This window comes from Athene noctua, chromosome 17, assembly GCF_965140245.1.
Source record: "Athene noctua chromosome 17, bAthNoc1.hap1.1, whole genome shotgun sequence".
In the NCBI taxonomy this organism is placed as follows: Eukaryota; Metazoa; Chordata; class Aves; order Strigiformes; family Strigidae; genus Athene; species Athene noctua.
The window spans coordinates 16,056,462-16,081,562 of record NC_134053.1 but is presented as its reverse complement, the minus strand read 5'-3'; the positions used below and the strand labels follow the sequence as shown (position 1 = coordinate 16,081,562).

At 53.0% G+C, this 25,101-nt stretch overlaps 1 protein-coding gene across 1 annotated transcript in view; it reads left to right on the top strand.

Annotated features, from left to right (window-relative positions):
• The first annotated feature begins 481 nt into the window (after positions 1-481).
• The window catches only part of RTN4R (reticulon 4 receptor), an 83,216-nt gene continuing 58,596 nt past the window's right edge, over positions 482-25,101 (top strand). The window contains exon 1 of the mRNA XM_074921148.1: positions 482-947. Within this exon, the coding sequence (XP_074777249.1) occupies positions 926-947 (22 nt within the window). The 5' untranslated portion in view covers positions 482-925. The remainder of the gene's footprint in view (positions 948-25,101) is intronic.

The window sequence follows — 25,101 nt, the reverse complement described above, 5'->3', positions numbered from 1 at the left end:
GGAGAGGTGATGCTGCGCCTCCAGGGCTCTCCCGCCGCCTCCCCAGGGCGCAGCCCGGCTCCAGGGGACCGCGGCGGGGGAGAGACCGTCCGCCGAGACCCCCAGCGCTCCGCTGCCCCCCGGCGGGACTGCCCGGGGCCGGCACCCCCGGGCCGGGCCGGGCCGTGCGGGCGCGGCTGCGGCGGGGGGCGGCGGGGAGCGGGCCGGGCCGGAGCCCGCAGCAGCCCGGGCGTCCCTCTCCGCGGCTTCCTTTAGGTGGCACCTCTCCTCCAGGAATGAGCCGCCCGCAGCCGCCCGGCCCCTCGCAGCCCTGCCCGGGCCGCGGCCGCGCACCGCGGGGGCTCCGCCGCGGAGCCGCCGCCGTCGGAGCGGCCCCTGCGCGCTCCGTCTGCCCCCGGAGCGGCCCCTCCCTCCATCCCGTGCCCGTCTCCCCCGTCCTCCCTCTCACTCCTCCAGCCAGTAAATCCGATCTAGGCTGATTCCTCTCACGTCAAACCACATGATCCCATAAAACATTCATCGCCTCTCCATCCCTGCGCCCCGCTCGCTGGCTCCCGGGATACAGTGCAGCAGGCTCCGCGCTCCCCGCCGCCGCCGCCGGTTCTGCCGCCGCGGGATCCGCCGCAGCCCCGGCCCCGTGCGTGCGGCGGGCGGGAGGGAGGAAGGAAGGACGGAGGGAGGAGGCAGGCGGGCGGGCAGGCAGGCAGGCAGGGAGGGGGAGCCTCGCCTGGATGCTGACTCCAGCTCGGGGGCTGCTCATTCCCCCGATGAGCGAGGGCGCCGGCACAGGGAGAGCCCCCTCCCCGTGCGCCGCCGCTCCGCGCTCGGGCTGAAGTTTTGTACGAGGATCTGCCCCGCTTTCGCAAGGATTGTACCGCGGCCGCTCGACTTTGCGCCTCCAGACGTGCCTTCCCCGACCCCTAAGATGAAGAGGGCGATAGCTGAAGGTACGTGCGTCCCCGCCGGCGTCCCCGTCCCCTCCCCCGCCGGGGCTCCCCCGCTCCCCGGGGGGCGGCAGGGCAGGGCGAGGCGGCACGTCCCCAACTTCGCCCCGCACCGGGAACTTCCCTCGCTGCAACTTTTTTTTTTTTTTTTTTTTTTCCTTTCTCTTCTCTCCCCGCGGAGTCGGCGGGAGCGGCCAGGTCCCGCCGCGGGGGAGAGGGGCCGGACCCGGGGAGGCCGGGCCGGGCCGGGCTGGCGGGGTACGGCCGGAGCCGGGCGCTGTGCCCGGGAGAGGCGGCGGGGAGGGCGCGGGGGGAGCGGGAGCGGCGCGTCTGCAGGAGCGGAGGAGAGGCGAGGCCGGAGGGGGAGCGAGCACCGGGCTGCGCCCCGGCACGGCACCGGCACGGCTCCAGCCGCGGAGCAAGGCGGCGGGATGGACGGAGAGCAGCGGGATGAGCCCCCCCGCTCCAGCCCCGCGAGGTGCGATCGGGGGGTGCGGGGGTACGGTCGGCCGCCCCCTGCCTCGGCTCGGCCTTGGGGTGCCCGGGCTCCCCCCGAAGTTGGAGCAGGCAAAGTGCCGCCGGGGGGAGCGGCATCCCGCGCTCTCCAGCCCGCACCCGCGGGAGCACGGACCCGCTGCCCCGGCGGAGGGGGCCGGAACGGCAGCGCCCGCGGGCAGGGAGAGGGGACGGGGCCGGCGGGGGAGCAGCGGCTCCGCTCCCCGAGCCCGGCCGAGGAGCCGCGGGCCGCGCCGGGCCCGGCCGCCTGCGGGTGCCTCAGGCCGGGGAAGTTTGCGGAGCAAATCCCCCGGAGGGACGGCGATTACCGGGGTGCGGCGGGGCTGCCCCGCAGCGCCCCTCCCTCAGGGTCTCCCCGGCTTCGTCTCAGCCCGGTGTCGCTTAGCCAGAGGCCGGGATGCGCTGGGGGCGCAGGGGGAGACCCCCACATCAGCTCGCCCCGCCGGGGGAGAGGCACACAGCATGTGGCGGGGCCGGCCGGGCCCGGCCGGATCCTCCGGCTGAAAACAGCCCTTCTTGGTCCGCTTTGGCAGCCCTGGCCATAGTCTTTGCTTCCCGGCTCCCGGCGTGGAGGGGCTGGGGCTGCGCCCCGCGGTACGGTCCTGGCTTGGCCCTTTGCAGTCGCTCCGGGTGAAACCCGAAATAAAGACCTACATTCGGGGGAACACATGCTGGCTCCCGCTGCAGGTTCAGGCCGCTTGGAGAAGCATGTGTCACCCAGGTGTGTGTGCTTGGAAACCCAGCCCACCGGTTGCGATTTTTAACTCGAGTGATCAACCCATTGTAGGAGTCTGCTGCTGCCCAGGCTGCTGGTCGAGGGAGCGTTTGGCATTCAGAGCCTCCTGCTGAAAGGAGGCTCTTCCCATGTGTGCCGTCGCCAGCTTGCTTCCTGTTCCCATCAGTGACACAGATAGAATATTTCCTTTTTTTCCCTTATTTTGGAGGGCACTCTGGCTGATTTATTTGTGATGATCAAAGGACATATCCAAGCCCTGATCCAAATGGCACACCGCCTCCTCCTCTAGAGAGTTTTGTATCGTTCTGAAATCTGAAATGGCCAATTTATTCCTGTTTGGGAAACACCTTGGGAGCACGTTGCAGTGTCAGCTTCTCCAGCGGGCCCTTAGGGGATACTGATATTTCTGCATCCATTTGCTGTGTGCTACACCGTAGCCTGGTGCATGAGCTACCCTCTGATTTGAACCCGGTGGCTGTGTGGTTGTGCACCACCACGGCGGTGGTGCGGGCTGTCTGGGCACCGTGATGCTGTAGGACGGCTGTCAGCTGTGCAAAGCAGTGGCCAGGTGCTGGGTGTGGTACAGGCACCCAGGATCGCCTCTCCCCCGCCGTTCGCCATCCTGCTGCAGCACAGCACTTTCTACGCTGTGACATTTCCGGCTGCTACCAGCATAATGGGAAGCAACACAGAAGATAATGAAATATAAAAACGGTGTTACAATGGCTTTATTTATAGAACAAGGCTTTGAGGGTTTGAATTTTTATTTTTTTCCTGCAGTTTGTGAATTGTTCCTGTGAGAGGCTGGGTAGCCTGGATTGCTGGTAGGAGTGATTGTAAAGTCCTTGTGAATCTTGGGAGAGTATGATTAGATGAGTGACCATCCTGCTGTATCTGGACTACATTTCCCACCGTGGGCTGCCAGGATACTTCAAGTGCCTTGTAAGCCAGAAATAGCCACCAGGGACAGTTTGACAGGCAGAGCTTTCGCCCAGTGTTCTCAGCACTTACTGCCTTATTAACACAATTTATTTTTATTGAAAGAGGTCTTTCTGTGCTTGTTCTGTTATAAAATTTATTTTTGAAAAAAACAAACACAAACCCCTGTAATATGAGGACCTACACCAGTCTCAGAGACTACATATTCACTGATGTGACAGCATCTCTTTCTGGAGAGAAAACACCATCCATCATTGTATTATTTTATATTTCCTTTCTCTATAATATTCATTTTTTGTCAAGGAGCCACAGTATTTCCTGGGCTTAGTCCCCACTTCCCCACCAGGCAGCACACACCTCAGACATATTCAGTGGGACCATCAAAGGGTGTGTTTAAAGAGGTTTTCTGAAGAGAAATATCAGGGCAAAAAGGTGGAGGTGCCATTGCACTGCTCCATGCCTGGGCGTTGTATCAGTGCAGATGTTGTTGTGTCCCTGCTGGTTCTGTGATGTTTTCCCCACTAAGAGCGCTAGAGAAAGCTGGTCCAGAAAATAAGTTATTTAGAAGAGGCGAGAAAGCTGCTGCTGCTCTCTCCGCTGCTGTGGCTTGTGGGCAGCACGTGCCTGTGCTGCTCACCACCGGCACAGGGAGTATGGCAGTCTCGTCTTAACAAGCCAGGTCCTTCATTAATTACCTCCATCCCGTGTTCAGATGCTCTGGGCTCTGAGTAAAAATCTCCTGGAAGCCTTCATAAATGCCAAGGAGTTGGTGGTGGGAAGAATCAAGGGGAGGAAGGGGACAGTTTGCTACACAACTGAGATGCCTCCCTCTGCTTTTGTCTGGTACCTGCCCTGCTCAGGGGGCTTGGAAGGAGAGGACAGGGGAATGGCTGTCTGTTTGTACTCTTGGCCTGGTGGCTCACCGTGAAGTTGGAACCTGGGGGCAGACAACTCACATCCCCACAAATACCTTGATAACTCAGTGGCAATCAGTAATGAAGGCCTTGTGCTGTCTAATCTTCTTCTGGCACCAGCGATGACTTTGGCCATTAGGCCTTCCAAAGGAATAAGCAAAACCTGCAAAATCCAGCAGCACCTGTGTGAATTTTCCACCACCTTCAGCTTGGAATCAAGTGAGGGAGACTGTGAGGTGGGGGCAGGGAAGGGGAAGGATGATCCGAAGGCCAGCTCTCAGGCACGCTGCTACACACCCTGCATGCACGGTGATGCTGGCTGAGGGGAAATGTTGCCTGTGCTGGAAAGTGCAGTCTTCCTTCCCTTCCCATCCTTCGGAGTCTTGAGGCAGAGGGAAAATCAGCTGAGCCAGAGCCTCGGCACAAAGCAGGACAAGGAACACTGCAAGGAGCTGAGCTCTAATCTCTGCTCTGAGCCTGCACACGGCTGCTGTGCCAGTTGCTCACGCAGCTCAGCCCCGCCATGCTGCAGGGTGCATCCCGCTGGAGAGGCTGGAGCTGCAGTCCCAGTGCAGGACTCACCCTGCGCATCCAGCCGGAGGCGGAACCGAAGGAAGAAGAAAGGAGATGGTCTCATTAGGTGTGCATTCTCTTCCCCTTGGATTTGCAATGCTTTCTGCTGCTGTCATCTTCATTAAGACATATCTCTGAGTGCCAAGCTCTTCTTTTGATGTTCCCAAAGAGTTGTTTTTTTTTATGCAGGAGGCGTGCACACGGTGGAATAGGAGTATCCTGTACCACTGCAAAGAGGTGTCGTAAGAGGCAGCATCACAGTATGGTGCCTGCAAGGGTTGGGAGTTGCACTAGGGCCTCTCCCTCCTGTCCAGGCAGAAAGCTTTGTGCTGTGTCCCAGAGCCAGATGAGTCTGTCTGGGATTTGTGAGTAATGGGGTTTCAGGACTTCTTCATCACTGACACACACAGAGGTGTGGAAATGAGGAGGGAAGCTTGTGATCTACAAAGCCCAGACTCTCCTTCCCTTTTATGCTTGTGATTGCACCTCCTGGAGGTTTCCAGAGACTGAGGGAAAAGGAGACAATTGTACTGAAAAGTCATAATCAGCTAAAAGAAGCAAAAGGGTGGATCCTTCCATGTTTGTACGGAGATGCCAGAGCAATTCATACAGACTTCGCTAAAATGTGCAAATTCACCTCGGCCTGCACTGGTATCTTATTGTGGCTATCGGGACACAGCAGTGTGAGTTTTGGGTGGCTGATTATCCATCAGGGTGGCGTTCAGTGACCATATGTAGACTCAGAGCAGAGAGGCATCAGAATGACCCAGGTATTTGCTACGGTGTGTGTGCATCATGCATGGAAAGGCCCTGCCTGTATGTAAGGCAGAACACATCTGCATGTGGTGTTGCACAGACTCTGTCCGTATTTGCTTTGCTTTCAGAGAGCTCCTGGAAGTCAGGGCTTCTGGAGTCTGGTCTTGGCCCTGCTTCTGACTTCTCTGTATCCTTGACCAGCTCAGTGAAGCTTTCTGGGATTCAGTTTTAGCTTTTCCAGCTCAAATGCTGTGAGAGTGATGCTGAGTTATCTCCCAGAGGACCCAGAATATGCTTAAAGGTCAGTCCAGAGCTAAAATGTGGAGGTCTATGCAATTGCCAATCACTTCTTCAGCAGTGACACAGTGTCAGGTGAGAACAACCAGGGTGTTGCTGTATCAACAGCAGGTTTGTCTCTCTCTGGTCTGGCCTGCCTTCCTTACAACCTTTGCTTAGATCTGATGAATAGCACCAGCAGGTTTTACAGTGTTTATTGTCCCTCTCAAGTCTCTTCTCCTGAAATCAGGGGATTAGAAAAGTACTTGAGTGCTATTTTGTAGCCTTTGTGGTTGTCAAGAAAAGCAGAGGCATTACACAGGATGTGCAAAACACTGAGGAATTTGGAAGAAAAAAGTAGTCCAGTGCTGTGTGTTTTAGAACAGTTTATTGGTAGCTTAGTTGTATGAGACATCAGCCTGATGACTGGCAAGGAGAGGGCTGTAACCCTTCTCCCCCAGACAGTCAGCAGTGCTCGGGTCTTCTCTGCATGGGTCAGGCAAGGCAGGGGTTACAGAATATTTGCATTCGTAAAGCCATAGAACAATTTGGAAGAGACATCTAGAGGTATCTAATCAACCTCCTGCTCAAAGCACAGCTAATTTCAAAGCTACATCAGGTTGCGCAGGGGCTTGTCCTGTCAAGGATGGATGTCATCTCCAAGGATGGAGATACCCTCCATAGTTCAGACTGCTTGGCCTATCTGGCCCAGGATGCTCAAGCCCTTTGCCACCTGGCCCAGGTCAGGACCGTGAGTGGCCCATGTCCCTTTGGTGTGGTCAGGGTACCTCTTGTCTGTCACTAAGCATGGCGGTGGTGGAGCAAGAGTGAAGGTACGTGTAGTGCCTGGGTCTGTGGTTGATGGGAGTAAGTGGTTGTCCCTGTGAGCTCAGGAGCAGGTGTTAAGGGAGATACTAAGGAGGACTTGAGAGTGGGGGTCACAGCCAGGGTCCCTGGCAGGGATGCTCTGGAAGGCAGCAGACACTTCCAGGCAGTTCTGTTTTGTGTCCATGTGTTTGCTTTTCTGACTGCATTTGGGGATGAAGCCCTTGGATGTATTTTCTGTATACTAGTTACAGCTCTCCCAGCCTGGCATCCCAATCTAAGTTAAAGTAGAGCTTCCCAGAAACTCTTTAGTCCTCAAATGCACCTGGTGCTGGAAGCCTTTTCTGGAAACCATACAGTGGCAGAGACCTCTCTGAGGATGTGGTTTAGCATGGCCAAACCCCAGAATCCTGGAGGTGCTGGTGGGAAGGGCCCCACTGGAGGGTCCAGACTCACAGCCTGAGCAGGGCTGTTGCTAACGTCAGATCAAGTCTGCTGTGGCTTTCTCTAGCCAAGCTTTGAAATCTCGAGTGATGGAGGCTTACTGGCCTTTCCCAGCGCTGGACCTGATGAAAAAGCTTTTCCGAACGTCTGAACTGAACCTCCCAAACTGCAGTTCTTGCTGTGTCATCTGGTCTCACAAAGGTGTGTTTGGCTCCATCATCCTTAAAACTGCCTTTGGGTAGCTGTAGGCTGCCCTTGGATTACCCCTTCACCTCCCCTTTGCCAGGCCCAACCACCCCATCTCCCTCTATCAGACCTTGTAGAACATAGGATGTAGGTTTCTGACCATCTAGCTCACCCTCCACTGGACCTTTTTGGTTTCCCCACAATAATTTTGGATTCAGGGGTGCAGTGTTTGAGGTGCAGCCTCCCCAGTCCTGAGCAGAGAGAGATGATAAACTTTCCTCACTCTGCTGCTCCTCTTAGCACAGCCCAGGATGTAGTGGCTGTATTCATAGTAAGATTCACCTTGGTCATTTCCCAAACAGTCCCAAGGCTGTTTACAACAGACTGCCGCTCACAGTTTGCAGGCTGGTACTGACACATGGGGTTATTCTGCCCCACGTGCAGGACTTTATGCACTTGTACCAAGTGAGTAATTCTTAATACTGTTCCTGTTTCATTCAAAAAGCTTGGATGTTTCAGTAAACAGATGCCTACCTGCATAAGAATTTGTTTCTTTACTGTACTGAAGTGTTATTCAGCAGTGGGTCAAAAGCATTTGAAGGAGTCCAGGGTTCCTGCCCTGCACTTGGCTTCTCCAAATCACTCTGCTGAGTGGTTGTTCCTCACGCTGGTGCCCAAGGTCCAGTCCAGACAGCTAAGGAGAAGCTAGTCCTTGACGTGGGCTGCCTTCTTCCTGCCACCATCAACATCCTCAGGTGATCAAAGCCCTTTTGCCAAATGATACTTGTTTTGCTGTTTACTTCCTGGAGTTGACTCAGAAAAACTTTCTTGTCCTGCATTTCTGTACTTTACCCAAGCAGGTCTTCATGAAGGTCTGGAGAGTCTTTATTGTTAGCTATGCTTTGATCCCCATCCACAGCTGCAATTCCACAAGGAGATGAAAAAAAGGCCCAGAGAAAGCAAATGCAAATACACCAGTAGAGTGAGGTTCACTGCCTGGATGGGAGTTTCCAGCCCGTCACAGCTTTGCTCTGTCTCCTGGGAGTTCGACACATTCCCTCAGATGGCTCTTTGAATCTTGTTGCCTTTTTAATAGTTGTGCTTTCTTTTATCTCTCTGTGTTGCACCTTCCTCTGGAAACAAAGGAATGTTTGCATTCAAATTTGATGCGTTCTTTTCATCCCTGAGTGCACGGGATAATTATAGTGCCTTGCATGGCCTTGTACTAATTGATCAGTTATTAATGATAATTATAATTTACATGATGGTTTAGGAAGAAGGGGCACTTCTGTGGTGGAAGTGATGCTCTCCTATAACAGAATTGCTTGCTGATGTGTCAGATCATCTCCTGTGTGCTGCTCATTGGTGAAATGGGTTAACTTTTTTTTTTTTTTGTTAAGAACAAATCTTTTGCAAGAACCATCTGGCTGCTAAATTCTTCTCCTGAAGCTGTGCAGTTTGCTGGGAGTTCATTTGCGTCTTTAGATACTAAAGAGAAAGTAAAAGTGACTGATTAGTCTAAGACTGGGACCATTCACGTCAAAGTGACAGATTTTGTGAGCTGGATTTGGGAAAGTGTTTAAAACTGGTGTGTTTTCATTAAATTTTGAAGACTGTGGGCAGAACTATGCTCTTGGCACTCCAGCACAGCTCTCAACTCTGCACCCTGCGTCGTTATGTCAGAGTGAATTGTGTGGCTGTTAAAATTTGTGTGTGCTTGTTTGATGACTTTAAATATTGATTTTAATTGTGTGTCTTTCTTAAGGCTGTGAGTGATGATCAGAGCCACGTACAATACCCCATGTGCATAACACAGCAACGTGCGCAGGGAAGAGATGTGAACACAGTCTGACTCAAGCAGGAGGGAGGAGGGAGAGGAAAGGAAAAAAATCTTTGGAGGCCCCAGATTCAGCCTTCCCTGCTTCCAGTCACCACAGGGAGCTTTGTCAGACATGCCATCAGCTGCTGGGCAAGTTGGGAATTCAGAAGCTTTTTGCAAGTGCTGGTGTCAGGCTGTGAAGGCTACACACCCTCCTCTGACAAAAGGCGTCTTTTGAAATCCTAAGAGCAAATACTGAGTTTGTTAACATTGTATTTATGTCTGCAGAGAAAAATGATCAGGTGAAAGCCACCGGGACGTTTAGGACTTGCACATCTCCCATGTCATCAGCATGTTTTGAGGGGCGGTGGGAAGGTGCAGTGCGAGCAGCTGGGGGGCAAAGCTCTGTCCCTGCGCACAGGTCCCTTCCAAGCACAGTGTCCAGCATGGATCTGGCTGTGATTAATGCTTTCCGTGGCCGTGCAAACATGGTTAGCGTTGGCTTTACACTAGAGGGCTGTCTGTCCCTTTCCCTTCAGAGAACAGGCGTGAGTCTGTGAGCTGGGAGTGCTCTTGTCGCTCACAGCATCCACACAATTTGACAGTGGCCAGTTTTGTCAGGTGGGTAATGCGATGTGGGCTCGTATTTACTGCTCACCACTTCTCTTCATGCTGTGCAAGAACATCTGTGTCCTGGTCTGGAGGGCACTTTGAAGCAGCTTCTCTCGGGTGAAATGAAGTCTCTCTGGTTTTATCGCCAGGCGCTCTGTCCCCCTGCACAGGTCAGCAGCCTTTTTGCAAGAACCAGCAGGCTTCAAACGGGTAGTAGTCTTCTCCTCCTGCTTTTGCTCTCAGGAGTAATAGCATGGAGTGTTAGGGCAGGGGCTCGCTTTGTGTTTCCAAGAGTGTGGCATTTGCTGCTGCTGCCCTGTGCTTGTGAGGAGCTGCAGCCCTGAACAATTGCACATCCAGTTCTGCTGTGGAGTGCACCCAGGCAGGAGGTGCCTTGGAGATCGCTACCTTGAGGGCAGGAGGAGGGTGTTTAGTGTCCTAGGGCTGAAAGAGATTTGGCAGCTTTCCTTCCATAAGCTCAGGTGGGACGGCTTCCTCTGGCTCTTCTGCCAATAGCAGGGCTGGGACCTTTGCGGGGATCCTGGCCACCGTCCAGGCCAGTTGCTCTGGGTCCACGCAGGTTTGTTTAAATCTGTTCCCGCTCACCTTTGTCTAGACTGGCTTTAGCTCAGGTGAAGATGAAAACTAGCTGAGGTTTGCCTCTGCCTAACAAACTGAGTTTGAAAACAGACCTTTCCTTAAAGCAGTAATGCTGCCTGGCAAGATGCAAACACAAGCCCCTCAGTGACTTCCGAGGGCACTGTGCCAGCTGCGTTCGGGGCATTTGTTTCTGTTCCTGGATGCCTGTGCAGTCAACGTTTGGCTTGGTTTGGGCAGAAGCGGTGTTAATTGAGAGCAGCCAAGTCCCTTGGCCTTTGCTAACAAGGGTCTGCTTCAGCGAGCAGGGCTGGAGGTGGGGGGGATGCAGTGAGGTGGCTGGGAGCCAGCAAAGGGGAGGCACTGGTGGGAGGGCGAGTGGTGCTGGGAGGCACTGGTGGGAGGGTGAGTGGTGCTGGCATGCTCTGAGGCTGCATCCTGCACACACTAAAGTGCAGACATCAGTTCTTTGTCAGCAGCTGATTTATCAAGTCCAGGGACTTCTCTCCCTCCCTCTTTTCTCAATTTGCAGCTAATATATCCTGAAGGGAGGGGGGAATTAATAATCATAATTACAGCAGCTCACAGTCCTGAGTGGTAGCATTAACCACATGCGTAGTGATGGATGGTGGGAGACTACTCTGCCACGAGGAAGCTGGATGTGGAGATGGCCTGATGGACCTGCTCTCCATCCGCCACCTCCCATGGGCTGGGACAGCAGCTGCTGCCAGATGTGAGGCAGGAGGGGGATTGGCAGCGGGAGCAGACTGAGATCTGCTGTGATCTGAACTCGGGGCAGGGATGTCGCTGGGCTGAGCATCAGAGAGGAGCCCGTTTGCTGCTCAGGTGTCAGCTGCTGCGGGCAGGCATTGCCTTGCTGTCTCTGCTCCTGTCCCCATCACCTGCTGCAGGAGCGGGGAGCCGCAGGCAGGCAGGAGGGCATTGCCTGGCTCCTGGTGTCAAGCATCTGCCTTGCTTTTTTTGCTCTGGCCCTGATCCTCTGTCTAACACCCCTCTGCAGACCTTGCCCTGGGGTCTCCATGGAGCATGTGAAGGTCTGCAGGGCAGCCCAGCACTTTCCAGAGACCAACAGCAGTGCATGACCAGTATGGGATTTTGGTGTGAGAAGGCAGCGTGCTGGTGCTGCCTTTCCCTGCCCGTAGTGTGGGATGTTCCCTGCCCGTGTGCCCAGCCAGGCTGGTGTTCAGGGCAGTTTGGGAGGTCCATGGGGAGCTGCCCAGGCTGTGCTGGTGGGCTGCATCGCTCCACCCCAGTCCCTGCTCCTCCCACATTTGCACTCCTCTGTGGAGACCAGCAGCTGCCAAATCCCTCACTTGGCTGGTTCAATTTCAATCCACAAAATTAATTTTAGACCCTCTGGGTGAGACAGCAAAGGGATTCTGCCAACCAAGCCTGTCTGTGCATTATGGGGGTGTAAGCTCTTGCAGGCTTTGACGTGTCATCTTTAAACCTCAATTTCTGACATCATGCGGTGAAGTGAGACTTCAGCTGGAGCTTGGAGGCAGAGCCTGGCCAAGGGCCTGTGGCTTGAACCAAAGACTGGAAGAGGCAACATCTTTGGCTTTGATGTTACCCACAAGGCAGACGACCCATCTCTCCTGGTCTTTTTAGCAAGAGCCAGTTTGATCACAACACAATTTTTGCTGCTGGGGCACTGACTGTGCTCTGAAGGAAACGTGGTGTCTAAAAATCAGTCAGTGGTTACTTAAACAGTGTCCCCAAGTCAGTGAGCACTACTCTGATTTTCCCAAGGCCGCACGCTCTCCTGTGTGCTGCGGAGGGTGGTCCCGAGCCCTGGGCAGAGGCTCCGTGTGGGGCTGGGGTTGCTGCTGGCGCTGGAGCCATGTGCCTGCCCAGGCTCTGCTTTCCTGCTCAACCAGTGGTGTTGTGCTTGAATAATGGGCCCTTTTTCTCCCAGGTTGGAAGAGAGCACCGAGGGAGCAGCACAGCCAAAGAGAGACGTTAATATGAGTGGCACAATAAATGAATCTGAGCTGCCTCCTGGGAACCAGCCCAGAAGAGACTGACTTTACTTGGCCATGGCTTTCCAGTGTGAAATGCTCTTCTTTTGCTGTATTTATTTTTGGCTTTCCTAGTGTTTTGCTAGGCTTACAATTAATCCTAAGCTTCTGGGTGGCCAGCTGGGCTGTGGGGACAAAGTCTTCTTCAAATCAGTTTGTTTGGTCATTTCCTGAGGACCCTGGATTGTCTAGGAGCTTGGGAGAGCCTGACCTGGGTCCATGTGGGGCATGTGCACACGCTGCTTTTGATGGAGAAGAGGTATCTGTGGCTGCAGCCTGCATGGGGAAGGGGGTGAAGAAGCCACTTGGCACTTTCCCATCAGATGGACAGGGACTTTGCTCTCCCCTGGGAGGGATGGCAGCCAGTATCTTGCTGCCGGGAGCCAGCACATGCGAAAGGGACCAACTGTGTGTCCCTGCATGCATAAGCTGGTGGCAGGTTGGCACACAGTGCGTGTTACATGGGTGTTAGAGCTGGGTTTGCCCCTCACCCGGGTGCACCTGGTATGTTTCTGTTGTCACGAGGATCCCCCAGAACAGACTTTGCCTGCTCCAGCCTTGCCTCCTAGCATTATGTGAAATGCCTTGGGGTTGCACCGTGATGGATGGGCTGCAGGACTGGCAGGCATTAAGAGGAGCTGTGCTGGGCTCCTCCGGACTCCCTGCACTGCAGGGTCTCTACCTTCGGTGCTGGAGGGGGATCCCAACCCTCTGATGTATTCAGTGCCTGCCTTCTGAGCTTGTTTTGTTGGCAAACACCCAGTGGGTGCCAGCCAAAGCAGCTCTCTGTGCTGTGGATTCGTTTTCCTACCCGCACCCTCTTTCCTCCTTTGCTGCAGCTGAGATGGACCCTCTGGAAATGCTTGAGCTGTGTTGGTTTTGGCTGGGTTTCTGGGCCTTTCTAGCTTGCTCATCTCTTCCTAAAATGAAGGTTTCACTGCTGCTCATCTGAGCATGACTCCCTTGCCATGCCCGTTTGTGCCCAGTTTCCTGCTCATAAAGCCACCCCGTAAGACATGGGCGCAGTGGGGCTCAACGATTGCTGATGTCAGAACTCATCGTGACGAGTTTGGGGTTTGCTCTGCTCGCTGTGTGCCAGTGGGAGACGGGTGTAGCTGAGTTTAGGCGTCTGCTGCTGTCTGCTGCAATGCAGACAACGTGCAGGCCAGTGAGTAGAGCACAGGGTCGACTGGCCAGGGCATGAGGTCCAGCTCTCCTGGTGACCTGCTGTCAGGAAATTCATTTAGCATGTGGCATACAGAGGCCACGGGCCAGCAGCTCCCACCACCCCTGCATGTGGCTGAGGCACGCAGCCCCTCCTGATAAATCCTCATCAGCATATTGTCATCCTTCTGTCTGGAGAGGAGGGTGACAGTCCTTATGCCTCCCTCCCCCCTGCCTCTCCCCACATCCCCAGTGTTTAGAAGAGACAAAGAGCAGACTGAATATCCCCAGGGGAGGAGATTGGGCAAACTAGTGGCTGGCAATACTGCAGGGACTAGGTCTTGTTGCTCTGAACCCAGGGAATGCAGTGCTGGACTGCTAAAAAAGATGTGCAGGCTCTCTCTGCATGCAGGGCTGGGGCAGAGCGGCATTTACTGCTCTCTCTAAAACTGAGAGATCCTGTGAATTAAAGGAATGAGCCTGACACTTGACACCAGGAGACGTGGGAAGTGATAATGGGAGAGAGGGCTATAATGGCAGAGGAATCTCTCAGTATGATGGGAGCTAAATGACGCGGCAAGGAAAATTGCACCTCATTGCGAGTGTCAAAATTGACAGAGAGGAAAAGGAGATGAACAGTGTTTGCAAGTGCACCCCAACAGCTCCTGTAAAAGAGCCTTGACCCACCTTTGGCTCAGGCTGGAGTCAGCCTGCCATAGCGGCTCACATAATCCCCAGCTCCATGCTCCTGCTTCCCCCAAACTTCTGCTTGGGAAGGATGAGGTGATGGGCAAGATCAGTCGTTCAGACCAAGTGCACACCCATGCAGCCTTGCAGGGGCCCTCCAAGCCCTTCTGGATCGTGGGGCTGAATGCACGGTTCTAAGACCAAAATGCCCGTCACAGAGTGTGGATGTGCCTGGGTGCATGATGGATGTGGGGCTCTGTGAGCAGAGGCCGTGCTTGTGTTTGGACAAGCAAGCAGGGCATGGTGAGGGCTACACGAGGAGCTGCCTTTGTTTCTGTCATGGGATGGGGGTAAAAATGGTCATGGGGTGAGCACACAGGTTGTGAAGGGGAAGGCGCTGCAGCTTGTTTGTCACCCAAGAGAGACAGGAAAATCAGAGGCAAGAGGACAAAAATAATTAAACAAATGGCTATGCTGAACACAGGCTAATGACAGGCTCCAGCAAGCATCTGGGCAGCGGGCTGATGCCTGTGTGATCTGATGGTTTTGGAGCTGATGGGGCCAGAGGCTCAGCGCTGAGAAAAGCATAGCAGTGCTCCTTCTTCCTACCTGTTTGCCGGCCTCCAGGGGAGCTGGGAGCCTGGCGCACATCTTGGCGTGGGGTTCTGGCAGCCAGAATGGGAGCATGTATGAAGGGGGGTAAAAACGGGATGAAGAGAAAATGGAAGGTCTGTATGTAAATCAGTGGTGCCTCTTCCATTGGAGAATCATGGCTCCTTCCACACCCCCTTCTCTCCAAAAAGACCTAAATTATTGAGGACGCGAAGAGAGTCTGGCAAGAAGAGAGCTCAAAGTGGCTGGAGGTACTTGATGCAAAGGGAGATGGAAAAGATGGGCCAATGTATAGGAGAAAGCACAGTGACAAATGGCACAGGCAGGATAGCTTGGCTGTTGCTTCTGGTACAACAGCCAGATGGCAACACGCTGAAAAGCGTAGGAGGAGAGTGTTTCGCTAGCAGGAGAGTCCTCAGGACCTGCATCCCACAGGGTCCTGCTGAAAGTCTATGGAAGGTGCAGCAAGGGCCACATATTTATATTTTCAGGAAAACATCCAGCAACGCCAGCCTGCAGGCTCTCCCACTTCTGGCAGGGATGGAGGAGAGCTGAGGCTACAAGACAGCTCTGCTGCCTGCAGGGATGCAGAGAGGGGACATCCCCAGTGCCCACCAGAGTAGCTCCTTCTGGAAAACCAACAGCTGGTGCCACCAGCCTCGGCACTGCCCCTCTTTGGACCCTCTTTTTTCCTCACCCAACAGTCCTGGATGCAGATGCATCTTTGAGACCTGCTCCCTCTTGAGCATTGTCCTCTTGGTTTCCTGCTGCATAGGAGCTTGCTAAGGAGATGAGAAACTGGCTTATTCTTCAAAGCACAACACAAACATCTGAAAGAGCGGAAACAGAAGGTGCTAGATAAAGGTGAATATTGAATAACCATTTAGCAGTGGTGGATATGCATTGCTCAGCGTTACTGAAGGACTGACAGAAGGAATAGCATTGCTGAGCTCAGGAACTAGTGCTGCAGGGTGGTCCTGTGCCCACACTTCAGTGGAAACAGGGGGTCTCTGCTGAAGAGTTTCTCCCTGTGTTTTAGCAGTTTGTGGCTGAGCCTGAGCCCTCTCCCACTGAGAGCCCTCCCTGACTGCTGCTTTGCTTCTGCTTAGCTGAAACCAACCTTTCCCTGTTGGGTGATTCACTCAAGGCTTGTTCATTTGAGTTTGTAACAGTCCTTCTGCACACACTATGAGGAGTATTTAATGTGCAGCATTTTGCTGAGCCTGTAGCCTCCAGAGCATTTTGTGGAGACTCTTTGTGGCCTCCCTGGACACATTATTGGAGTGATACAGTCCCAGGCACACTGTTGAAAGCAGATGTCATGCTAGTTAATACAGAAGTGTCTCCATTGCTTGTTCTCAGGATGCATCCAGTCCTGGCTGTTGCTCAGATGGGGTAACAGAGGTAGTGCTGGCTTCTTCTTCGGTGCCCTGGGCTGCTCTACGGATACATGGCCAAAACTTCATCCTCTCCACTGCTTGTGGCCCTTTGGTTTGTTCCCTCTCAGAACTAAAGGTCACTGTGGAAAAGCTGCATGGTGCCACTTGAAAGGGTCCCTCAGCCCTGGTGGGCACAGGGTGTTTGTGCTCCCTGTGCAGCAGGTTGGTAACAGTTCATCCCAAACAACTGTCTGGCTCTTCAGAGCCGCACCGGGAAATATGCAAATTTAACCTTTGAATTTACTGTGCTCTTCTTTTCCTGGGAAATGTCACTCAGGGCATCAAGCTGGGATTGCCTGGTCTTGAGAGGGGAGTGGGCATCAGTGGCATATGCTCTGTCTCTGGGGATGGATTTGGCCAGCTCACAGCTGGGTTCTCCAGGGAGTCTTTAGGTGTTCCCTGGGAGCCAGGAGCTCCCGTGCTCCGGAGGCGCTGGGAGCTCACGTGCTCTGTCTTGTTGTCAGCAGAAGCCGCCCCGAACCGATGTGATGTGATGGGTGGAACATGTTTTGGTGCCTTGCGCTGGCTCCTGAGTGACGTAAGGAGGATTATGTCCCCATCACTGGGTGTTGGGCGGGGAAGCTGTCAGCAGTGACACATCTCACAGCGGTGAGAGCAGCTCGTGGGAGCCAGCGCCAGTGGCAGAGAGGGCTCCTCTGCCTCGAGGGAGGGGAGCGGTTGCAGGGTTGGATCTAGAAGGTGCTGCTGTGGCAGGAGAGAGCTCCCTGTTCAGTTGAATGTGCAGCAGACAGAGAGCTGAAGGGAATCCCAGCTGTCAAAGCTAGCAGTGTCCTAGCTCAGACTAGAGACTAAGATGAAGGGTGGAGTTTACAAGTTGCCCCTGGGACGTACCTATAGAGCAAAAAAAGGGTGTGATTACAGTGTGGGCAGGCACTGCGCAAAGAAGATGGATTTCAGCACAGGTGAATAACCAAAGATTGTATCAACATCCCTGGAGGGCTTTGCCCTGGTTTCTGGACCGTCCGTGCAAAGGCCTTTCCTGCCACTTCAGCTCTGTTGCTTTTATGAGCTCCTGCCAGCGTGGATATGCTTATCTCTGCAGCATTTCTACCACACCTGTGTGAGCTGTGCTAGCTTCAGGTGTGGCTTTGGGGAGGCAGAATACACCTGAAGAACACTGTGAATGGCTCTGGTTGCGTGGCCCTGCTGCAGAGTCTTCCCTGCAGCTTTTTGCAGAGTTATTACAGTTGCCAGTACAGATCTATCTTTGTTTAGGACAAATGCTTCAGGGTCAGCAGAGCAGGAACTCTCAAAGAACAAGCCAAGGTGTGTAGCTGGGCTCTCCTCCAGGACCCTCCAATAACAGCCAGCGTGGGCAGCTCCAGGCTAGCAAGACCCTGAAATAACAGAGCAGAGTGCAGCCTGCCTTCACAAGCATCCCTAAAAATAGCAAGGCAGGATGTCCATGTGATGGGTTTCAATAGGAAAATAGATTCATTTCCCAGCTCCCAGAGGGGTTTTTGGAAACAGCAGAGAGTAAATAAGGGTTTTGAAAGTGATGACAAATACCTTGGAGGTGCCCTTCCAAGCAGCCTTAACTGTTTGAAATTACACTCACATCTCCAGTGGCTCTGAGAAGGGGAGGGTGAGGCCCTGAAGATCTCTAGATCTACTGTGCTCTCACTTGCTTGGCTGCTAATTAAGAGAATGTCGAAGCACTGCTATGTATTCTGCAACTCTCTGTAAATTCAGATAAAAGCTATTACAAATCCATCACAAGGTGTATTAAAATCTCCTAATTAATAAACAATAAATACAGCAGTCTCTGGAGGAAGGGCTGTGAGCACTGGAGAGGAATGCAGGACAGGGATGGACAGCAAGTGGTGGAGGTAGGGAGGATCCTGCCCACTCAGTCCTCATCCCCCAGGAGCAAGGCAGTGCAGCAAAAGGAGTTGTGGCAGCCTCTGCGCAAGAAAGCTGGTCTCAGCTGATTGTTGAGGGCTGAAGCGACTGCCAGAGCCCTTGGTTCTGCCAGATGTTTCCCTGTGGCTGCTTGGGGGCTGAAAAAGCATCACAGTCTTTGTCTCGGCAATGTGGATGGAAAGATGAGAACGCTGCAGGGATGGGTTTCCCTGTCCTGTGCAACTTGAGAGCATATGGCCAATGGCAGGTGTCACCCAAGGGACACTGGTTCAAGCTGCTGCAGCAGGAGGCGGCCCCTGTACTGGACATCACCAGGAGAGACAGCCCGCCCCAAGGCTACACAGGCATTCTGGACTGAAAGATGCTGGATTATTTTCACAGAGAAGAATGGCTCCAAATGGAATGGGGATTAGAGTGTTATCACCACACAGCAACGGCTTGTGTGGAGCATGCTTCTGACCCCACTGGCTAACTGGGATCTGAACTGGCCCAAAGCCTGCATGGGTGCCTTGACCACTGGGCAGCTTTGGACTTCGAATGCTTCTTGACCTGAAGTACCTTCCTGCTTTAGAGACACACCTTCCCGATCAAGTTTTCTTGAAACTAGCAATAATATATGGAGCTTCCACCATATTCACATTTTCTGGTCAAAAATTGCCTCTCAGAGAGGGACTCCTCACATGGCTAAAGAAGAAGGATGCTGGGGTTTGAGCTGAAGGTGTGATTAATACACAGATGCAAGAAGGAGATGATGGGTTCCTGCATGGGGAACTGAAGTCCCAAGTTGTGGTGGGTTTATGTCCCTGGAAAGCTACACAGAGAATTGCCCTATTGCAGATGGAACAGTTCAAGGAAATCCCATGGGTTGTTCTTTCAGGGAACTTAGGCCCTGAGAACAGGGGCTTTATCATCTGCTTCTCCTCTGTGGGCTGGCCAGGAAGGTCCGACAGGCTTTCTGGGTGATGTGGAGCAGTTTCCTTTATCTCCAAATCTTTTTGCAATAGCTCACTGAGGAATATTTCCATTTGAGGAAGCATTTCTTCTCCCAGATCTGGATGCTGTGCTGGTGTCATCCACTTCTGTGATAAGCTGCATCTGGGGACATAACGTTTCAATTCACATTACTATGCCTGCACCTTGGGGAGAAGTGTCAGACCAAGACAGACCGACTCCTCTGCCCCTCTTCTCCATGTTGCTCTTCTACCAGGCAGGTTGGGCTTTTCTGGTCTTCACTGTCTTTAGGACATCAAGGACAATCCTAAGAGGGACATAGCATTACTGCTGAGTGGGAGTAAAGCCAGAAAAAGGAGGTAGCCTGCTTTTACTAAAATGGTCTCAATTCATGTGTTGGCGCTGATGGTGCAGGTTCTTCAGAAGCAAGAAGGCAGTTGTGTCCCTTGCTTGGTGGGTTCAGAGGTCTGAATGTCCCTGACAAGGTTTATTACTTGGCTGATCCTGATAATGTGACGTTTGAGCCCATTGTGAAGCATGCCTTGTCCAAACTGCCCTTCACTCCCTGCAGTACTCCCAATTTATGTCAGTTGAGGGTTGATGAGGCGATGTGTATGACAAGCATCTGGGTGCTGTGCTCACAAATCAGCAGGGCTAAAGGAGAACTCGCCAGGCAAAGATGCAAAATCTAAATAATCCTCAGATAGCATCTTAAAGCCCTGACAGGCTCCAGACAGGTGGTTTCTATAACAGACTCTATTCTTCACCTGCCCTGGGGCAGAAATACTGATCTGTCTTCTGCGAGCTGTGCTAGCAGACTGTTCAGCCCCTCATAAACCCATTGTGTTCCTCAGTGTCCATTCCTGGCACCTGCACCGTCTCCTGACCATTCCCTGTCCCGGGTGAGCATGTCACGCTGCCAGGTCTCCTGGCTCTGCGGCGCCTTGCAGGGCAGCTCCGGCAGCTGCGAGTTTGTCCCTTAGGGACAGGGGTTGGGACCTTGGAGTCTAGCCTGAAAATAGCAAAATGCATACAATTGCTGTGTCTCTGTAAAAAGATACTGTCTGGTTTCAGGCTTCACTGTCTAGATGGAGAGTGGGCAGGTTGGAAAGGAGCAGGGGGGTTGTGCCATGATGGCACTCACATGTACCTCTCCAGCTGTGCAGACTCAGCTATTTCCAGCTGTTCCGAGGCAGCTGTGCAACGTGCTAAGTGGCCATGACCCTTATCCCCAGCAAGGGGACCCTAGGGGGTCACCTCAGCCCACCTCCGTGGGTACCTATGCTAAAGGTTTCCAGCCACCACTATCTATTGTAACTCTCTTTCCAGGAAGGGTGACAGGTTCAGTTTCAGTGACCCAAGACTGGGGCACCCGCTCTGCTTGAAAGCTGTGCCGTGGCCTCGATGCACCCACAGCATCATCAAAGGGCTGGATGGGGCTGGCAGAGGGCTTTGTGTAGGAGCTGCACGTGCTGACGGGTCTTTCACAGGTTACTGACCAGGTTAAAACACTCCAGCCTGTCTGTCCTGGCACTGTGTAATGCTCCCATGCTGTCTGCCCTGCTAAGAAATTACTTCAGCAGGCTATGGCATGCCAGGCATGTGGGAACAGCTCTTGCTCCAGCTGCATCCCAGGGGCTGTTAGAGGACTGCTGGGGCAGCAGAGCTGCATTGTCAAACCTGGGGAAGAGGAGGATGCACGGGCTGGAGTGGAGAGCGTGGGGCTCTGCCTGGAGAGCTTTGCCTCCTAGATGTGCCTTGGGCTGGCAGGAGGGGCTGGAAGTCCTCTAGAGTATGAGGAGGAGAGCCAGGCCCTGTGCAGGGCCAGAGGCTCTCCATCCCACGTGCTTTTCTCTCCGGGCTGGCTAAAAAGTCTGCATGGAAGGTGGGTGGCCCTCCATGCGCCCTCGGAGGTGACCCTGCCACCAGGGCAGCCTGTACAAACCGAGATGTTTTCTTGGATGTGAATCCAACACCAGAAGCTGTGGGCTGCAGGGACGAAGGGGTGTCTGTCCCTGTTCCCATTTTCCTCATGCTGCTTTGCTTGGCTCCAGAGATAGTCTGCTTCTCCACGTCTGCCGCGTGCTATCTGATCTGTGTGCAATGTCTGCAGGTCCCCTGCTGTCTGAGGAGAGATGGGGCTGCTTAGTTAAAACCACAAACACTAATTACTTATCCTTATGGCACTGCTAAGATCACGTTTGTCTGAATTGCCATAGACCTCTCTTTCATCTCCAAAGACAAGGGACCTCTTTGGTTGCTAAACTCCGTATGAGACAGTCCCGCCTGGGGGAGAGCCGGGTAGCCAGTGTGCAGTCAAGGAGATGGTGGCTGGAGCTGGGTTTGGACCACACATCTGGGGGGTGCTTGCAAGTGCCCTGCCCCTGGGCCATGCCTGGGAGGAGAGCGGGGTGCTGTGTCTGCTGTTGTACTCGTGAGCTGGCAGTGTTTGGCCAGCAGTGAAGGAATAGCAAAGGCATCATGGATGGGATAATTCTTTTGACATTCACCTGAGGAAGAAGAAATGAGGAGGAAGCCAACTCCTCCTCATCTCTGCAGAGGCACCTTTGCAGGGAGCTCGGCTGCGAAGTTCACGTAAGCACAGCGTCCTGCAGTGCCGGTGTGGGCACATTTGTGACTTCCCTGGCACAGCCCACGTGTGCACAGCAGGACTGACGGGTCTCCCATATCTGACAGTACGCTGCGGTTGTGTGCATCCGGAGCTGGAAGACATTTTGGGTGAGAGCTGCAACTACAGCAGAGCTGCCTGTGCTCTGGGGTACAGGCATTTCTTCCAAAATTCATTCGGGAGCAAACATGTGAGCTGCTTGTGCACATGTCTAACTGCAGCTGTAAAGGAAAGCAACAGAGATTTCAAATGGCACTGCCTGTTTTACCATTTCAGGAAGAAGTGTGTCTTATTATAATTGCCTTGCTTATTTGGAAGAAAAAACCCACTGTAGTTACTAGAAATTCAATATAGAAATTACTAGTTACTACCCTCTGTAGACTAATTTTGAGGGTAGAAGAAGAATGAGGAATTTAATGCACAGTATAATGAATGTCAATCTTCTCTCTTAATGAATAGGAATCACAGTTTGCTGCACATTGTAGGGAAATGAAAAGCATCCAAAGTTCAATTCACTTTTTTCTTTTTTTTCCCTTTCTTTCTTCTTTTTTTTTTTTTTCCTTTTTGAGAGAACTAATACGGTGCACAGCAGATGGGTACATTCATTTGTGAACGCTAAGGATTTTTATCTCTCACTGTACAAGTCAAGGTTTTCCTTCAACTGAGCTTTGTAAAATTTCCTATACAAGCTGAGGTATAATGCCGTTTACAGAGCTGGATCCTTGAGAGCAAAGTGGTGGTTTTTTTTTTCCCTCCCTCCTGTAGCAAATCATCCAGACAATTAAAATCAGAGATCACTCAGCTTGTGCTTGATATATGTTTGCTATTCTCAGCCATGGCTTTGCTTGCTGGATTCACAGAGGAGTGTGTGTATGTGTGTGTGTGAGACTCTCATACAATTAGGTCCCTCGGAAGGGACACAAAACCCCATCCTAGGGCTGCACATGAAAGCAGTACCTCTGCCTACTTTCTTGGTTGCTTCCCTTGCCAGCAGGAATCCCCCACTGTGAGCCAAAGGATGGGTTTGCAGCAAGAGCTTTAAATTTGAAAAGGCCGAAGCAGTTAGCATGGGACAGCCTCATTCCTGGCTGAGGAGGCTCTGCAGGAATTCATGTTTTATAGCAAGGAGAGGGTGGACTCCTTAGCACAGTCCAGATCCGTGGCCCACGGGGCCTTGATCTGAGAGAGGTTGCTTTGTTTGTGTGATGCAGGGTCCCTGGAAGAGCAGAGCATCTCGATCTCACAAGGAGGAGGATGTCACTGGAGCAGCAGAGCCTGTGCCAGGAACCCTTCCTAGTCCCTGTCCCACTGTCACTGTTCCTTGGCAGCTTTGTCACTGTGGGAGAATCACTCTTCGGTGTGATTCAAGGAACCTACTGGAAATTGCTGAGCTCCTGCCTAGTCTCAGTTAAGCCAGGATGGACATCATGCCTTTCTCTATGGCTCCATTAGTATTTTAGCTAGCTTGGAGACAGTTTTAGGACACCTTGCTGCAGGCAGCCCATGGCTACAGGCCAGAAGCTGAGTGTTGTGTCTGGCAGCATGAGGCTTGGTGGACATCTCTGGTGATGGGGCCAAGCAAATCCTCTGGCTGATACAGCTGGGATGGCCAAGCAGACCTTTTTTGTCAGTCTTTTTAAACAATGGTGGCTTATTGCTACTGTTCCCCTGGATTGTTAAAAGTTATCCCCTGAGCCTGGATGGCCTTCAGACCATGACTGGCTTATCAGATTTCTCCTTGCATCTCTCAGTCAGAGAAGTCCTATCACTTGTCTGCATGGGAGAACCATGCTCACCTGAGGACCAAGCCAAGTCTCAGCCTGGCCTGGAGGGGTGCTGGTGGAGAGTGTCCAATGGACACAGACCCACATTACAGATAAGGTGATCCACTGGCTAAGAGCTGCAGATAGGACCTGCACCTGCCCTGAGCAGGTCCATGTTGCTGCACTCTATATTTTCTTCTAGTTCCCTGAGCTGAACTGCCTCAATGCTCTCAGGAAGGAGCTTTATGAGGAACAGCACTTTCAGATGACCCATCTGTCAGACCTGCAGATGCGACAGTGCATGCTGAGCCTCTCTGAGGGTTGTAGTTTGGCAGGTGGGACCACGTTATGGTTGGACTAGATGATCACAGAACCAACTAGGTTGGAAAGGACCTTGAAAATCATCTCATCCAACCTTTACCCTAGCACTGACAGTTCCAACCTCAAGGTCTTTTCCAACCTGGATGATTCTGTGATGCTGTGATTCTATGTTCCTGCCTCTACCCCTGCCCTGAGCCTGGCAGTGCAGCCTGTGGGGGGCCAGACTGGGTCAGTGTTGCCAGTGCAGTTCACCTGTTAAAGCAGTGCTAACTGCACACTGAGACCTTTCTGGGGGAAAACCCAGACCTTGTGGAGCAGTGCTTATGGAGAGTGCGGGACAGAGGCTTATGAGAAGGGTACTCTGAAGACTGTGGTTCAGATCCTCTGCTCGATCTGTTCTCCACTGGACGATGTGCAGATCCTCCTCTCTCCTGCATGGACAGCAGTTCATGCGGGTATGGCTCTGTGATGTGGATTGCTTCTTGCACACTGCGAATTCATGCTGATGAAGATGGTTTTAAGGCATGTGCTATGTGCTGTGGTCAGAAGGTGGAAGGTCTGAAATGGTCTTTAACTCCATGAAGGTCTGTTCCATGAATTTCCACAGTGTCTCTGTCTCCTGCCCGTTTTGTGACCCCTTTCAGGCTTGAGCAAAGAACTAAATCTTTTTTCTGGAGCTAATTCTGCCTATCTTCTGCTCAAAGCCTGTGATTTCATTGCTGTGTCCAGGCGGCTGCTCTGTGGCCTGAATCTGCTGGACTCAGTAGTGAGGGGAAGAGGCCTTGGTGTGTATGTGGGGGTTGGGACTTACAGGGCTACTACACAGAAGGGCCTCCCCCTGCAGGTACCAGCACCCAAGGCTCAGGTGTGAGAGGGTGTGCGATGTATGGGTGCAGCGGGGGGGAGGGGGATTTTGAGGAGCACCTTGGGGACAGAGCTAAGGGCTTGGCCCCATCAACAGAGGAGTGAGTCCCAGGAAACATCCCTGGGAAGAGATGTGCCAGCAGAGCCTGGTTTGCCCTCCATGTGAGTCTGGCATCCAGATACAGATCTCAAGAGGAGCAGTTGCCTTGCAGTGGCCATGGTAGCCCCTGTGGCCACTGCTTTGGGAAGTGGAGGAGGGGAAAGGCAGCTCTCCCCCAGGCAGAGATGCTCTGGCGTAGGTCTGGAAAGGTTCCTTGCTAATGTGGTCCTGGGGATCCGGAAGGTGTTTTTCTGTCTCATGTGCAAATGCAAACTCCAGCTGAGCAGATGACGGCTCTGTGCCAGAGGAGTTTAGAGTTCCACTGTTTTAAAATATTTATTAATGTGAAGATGTAGTTAGCACTTAAGCTGAGGCAATACAGTAGAAGTCTTTTTGTTGGAATGGAAGTTAGTGATGCTGAAAAGCCATTAAGCTGTAAATATAAACTATATTAAGTGCTCAGTAGCAACCTTAAATATCCCTTTGTTGGTTGCTTTCCTTCTGCAAG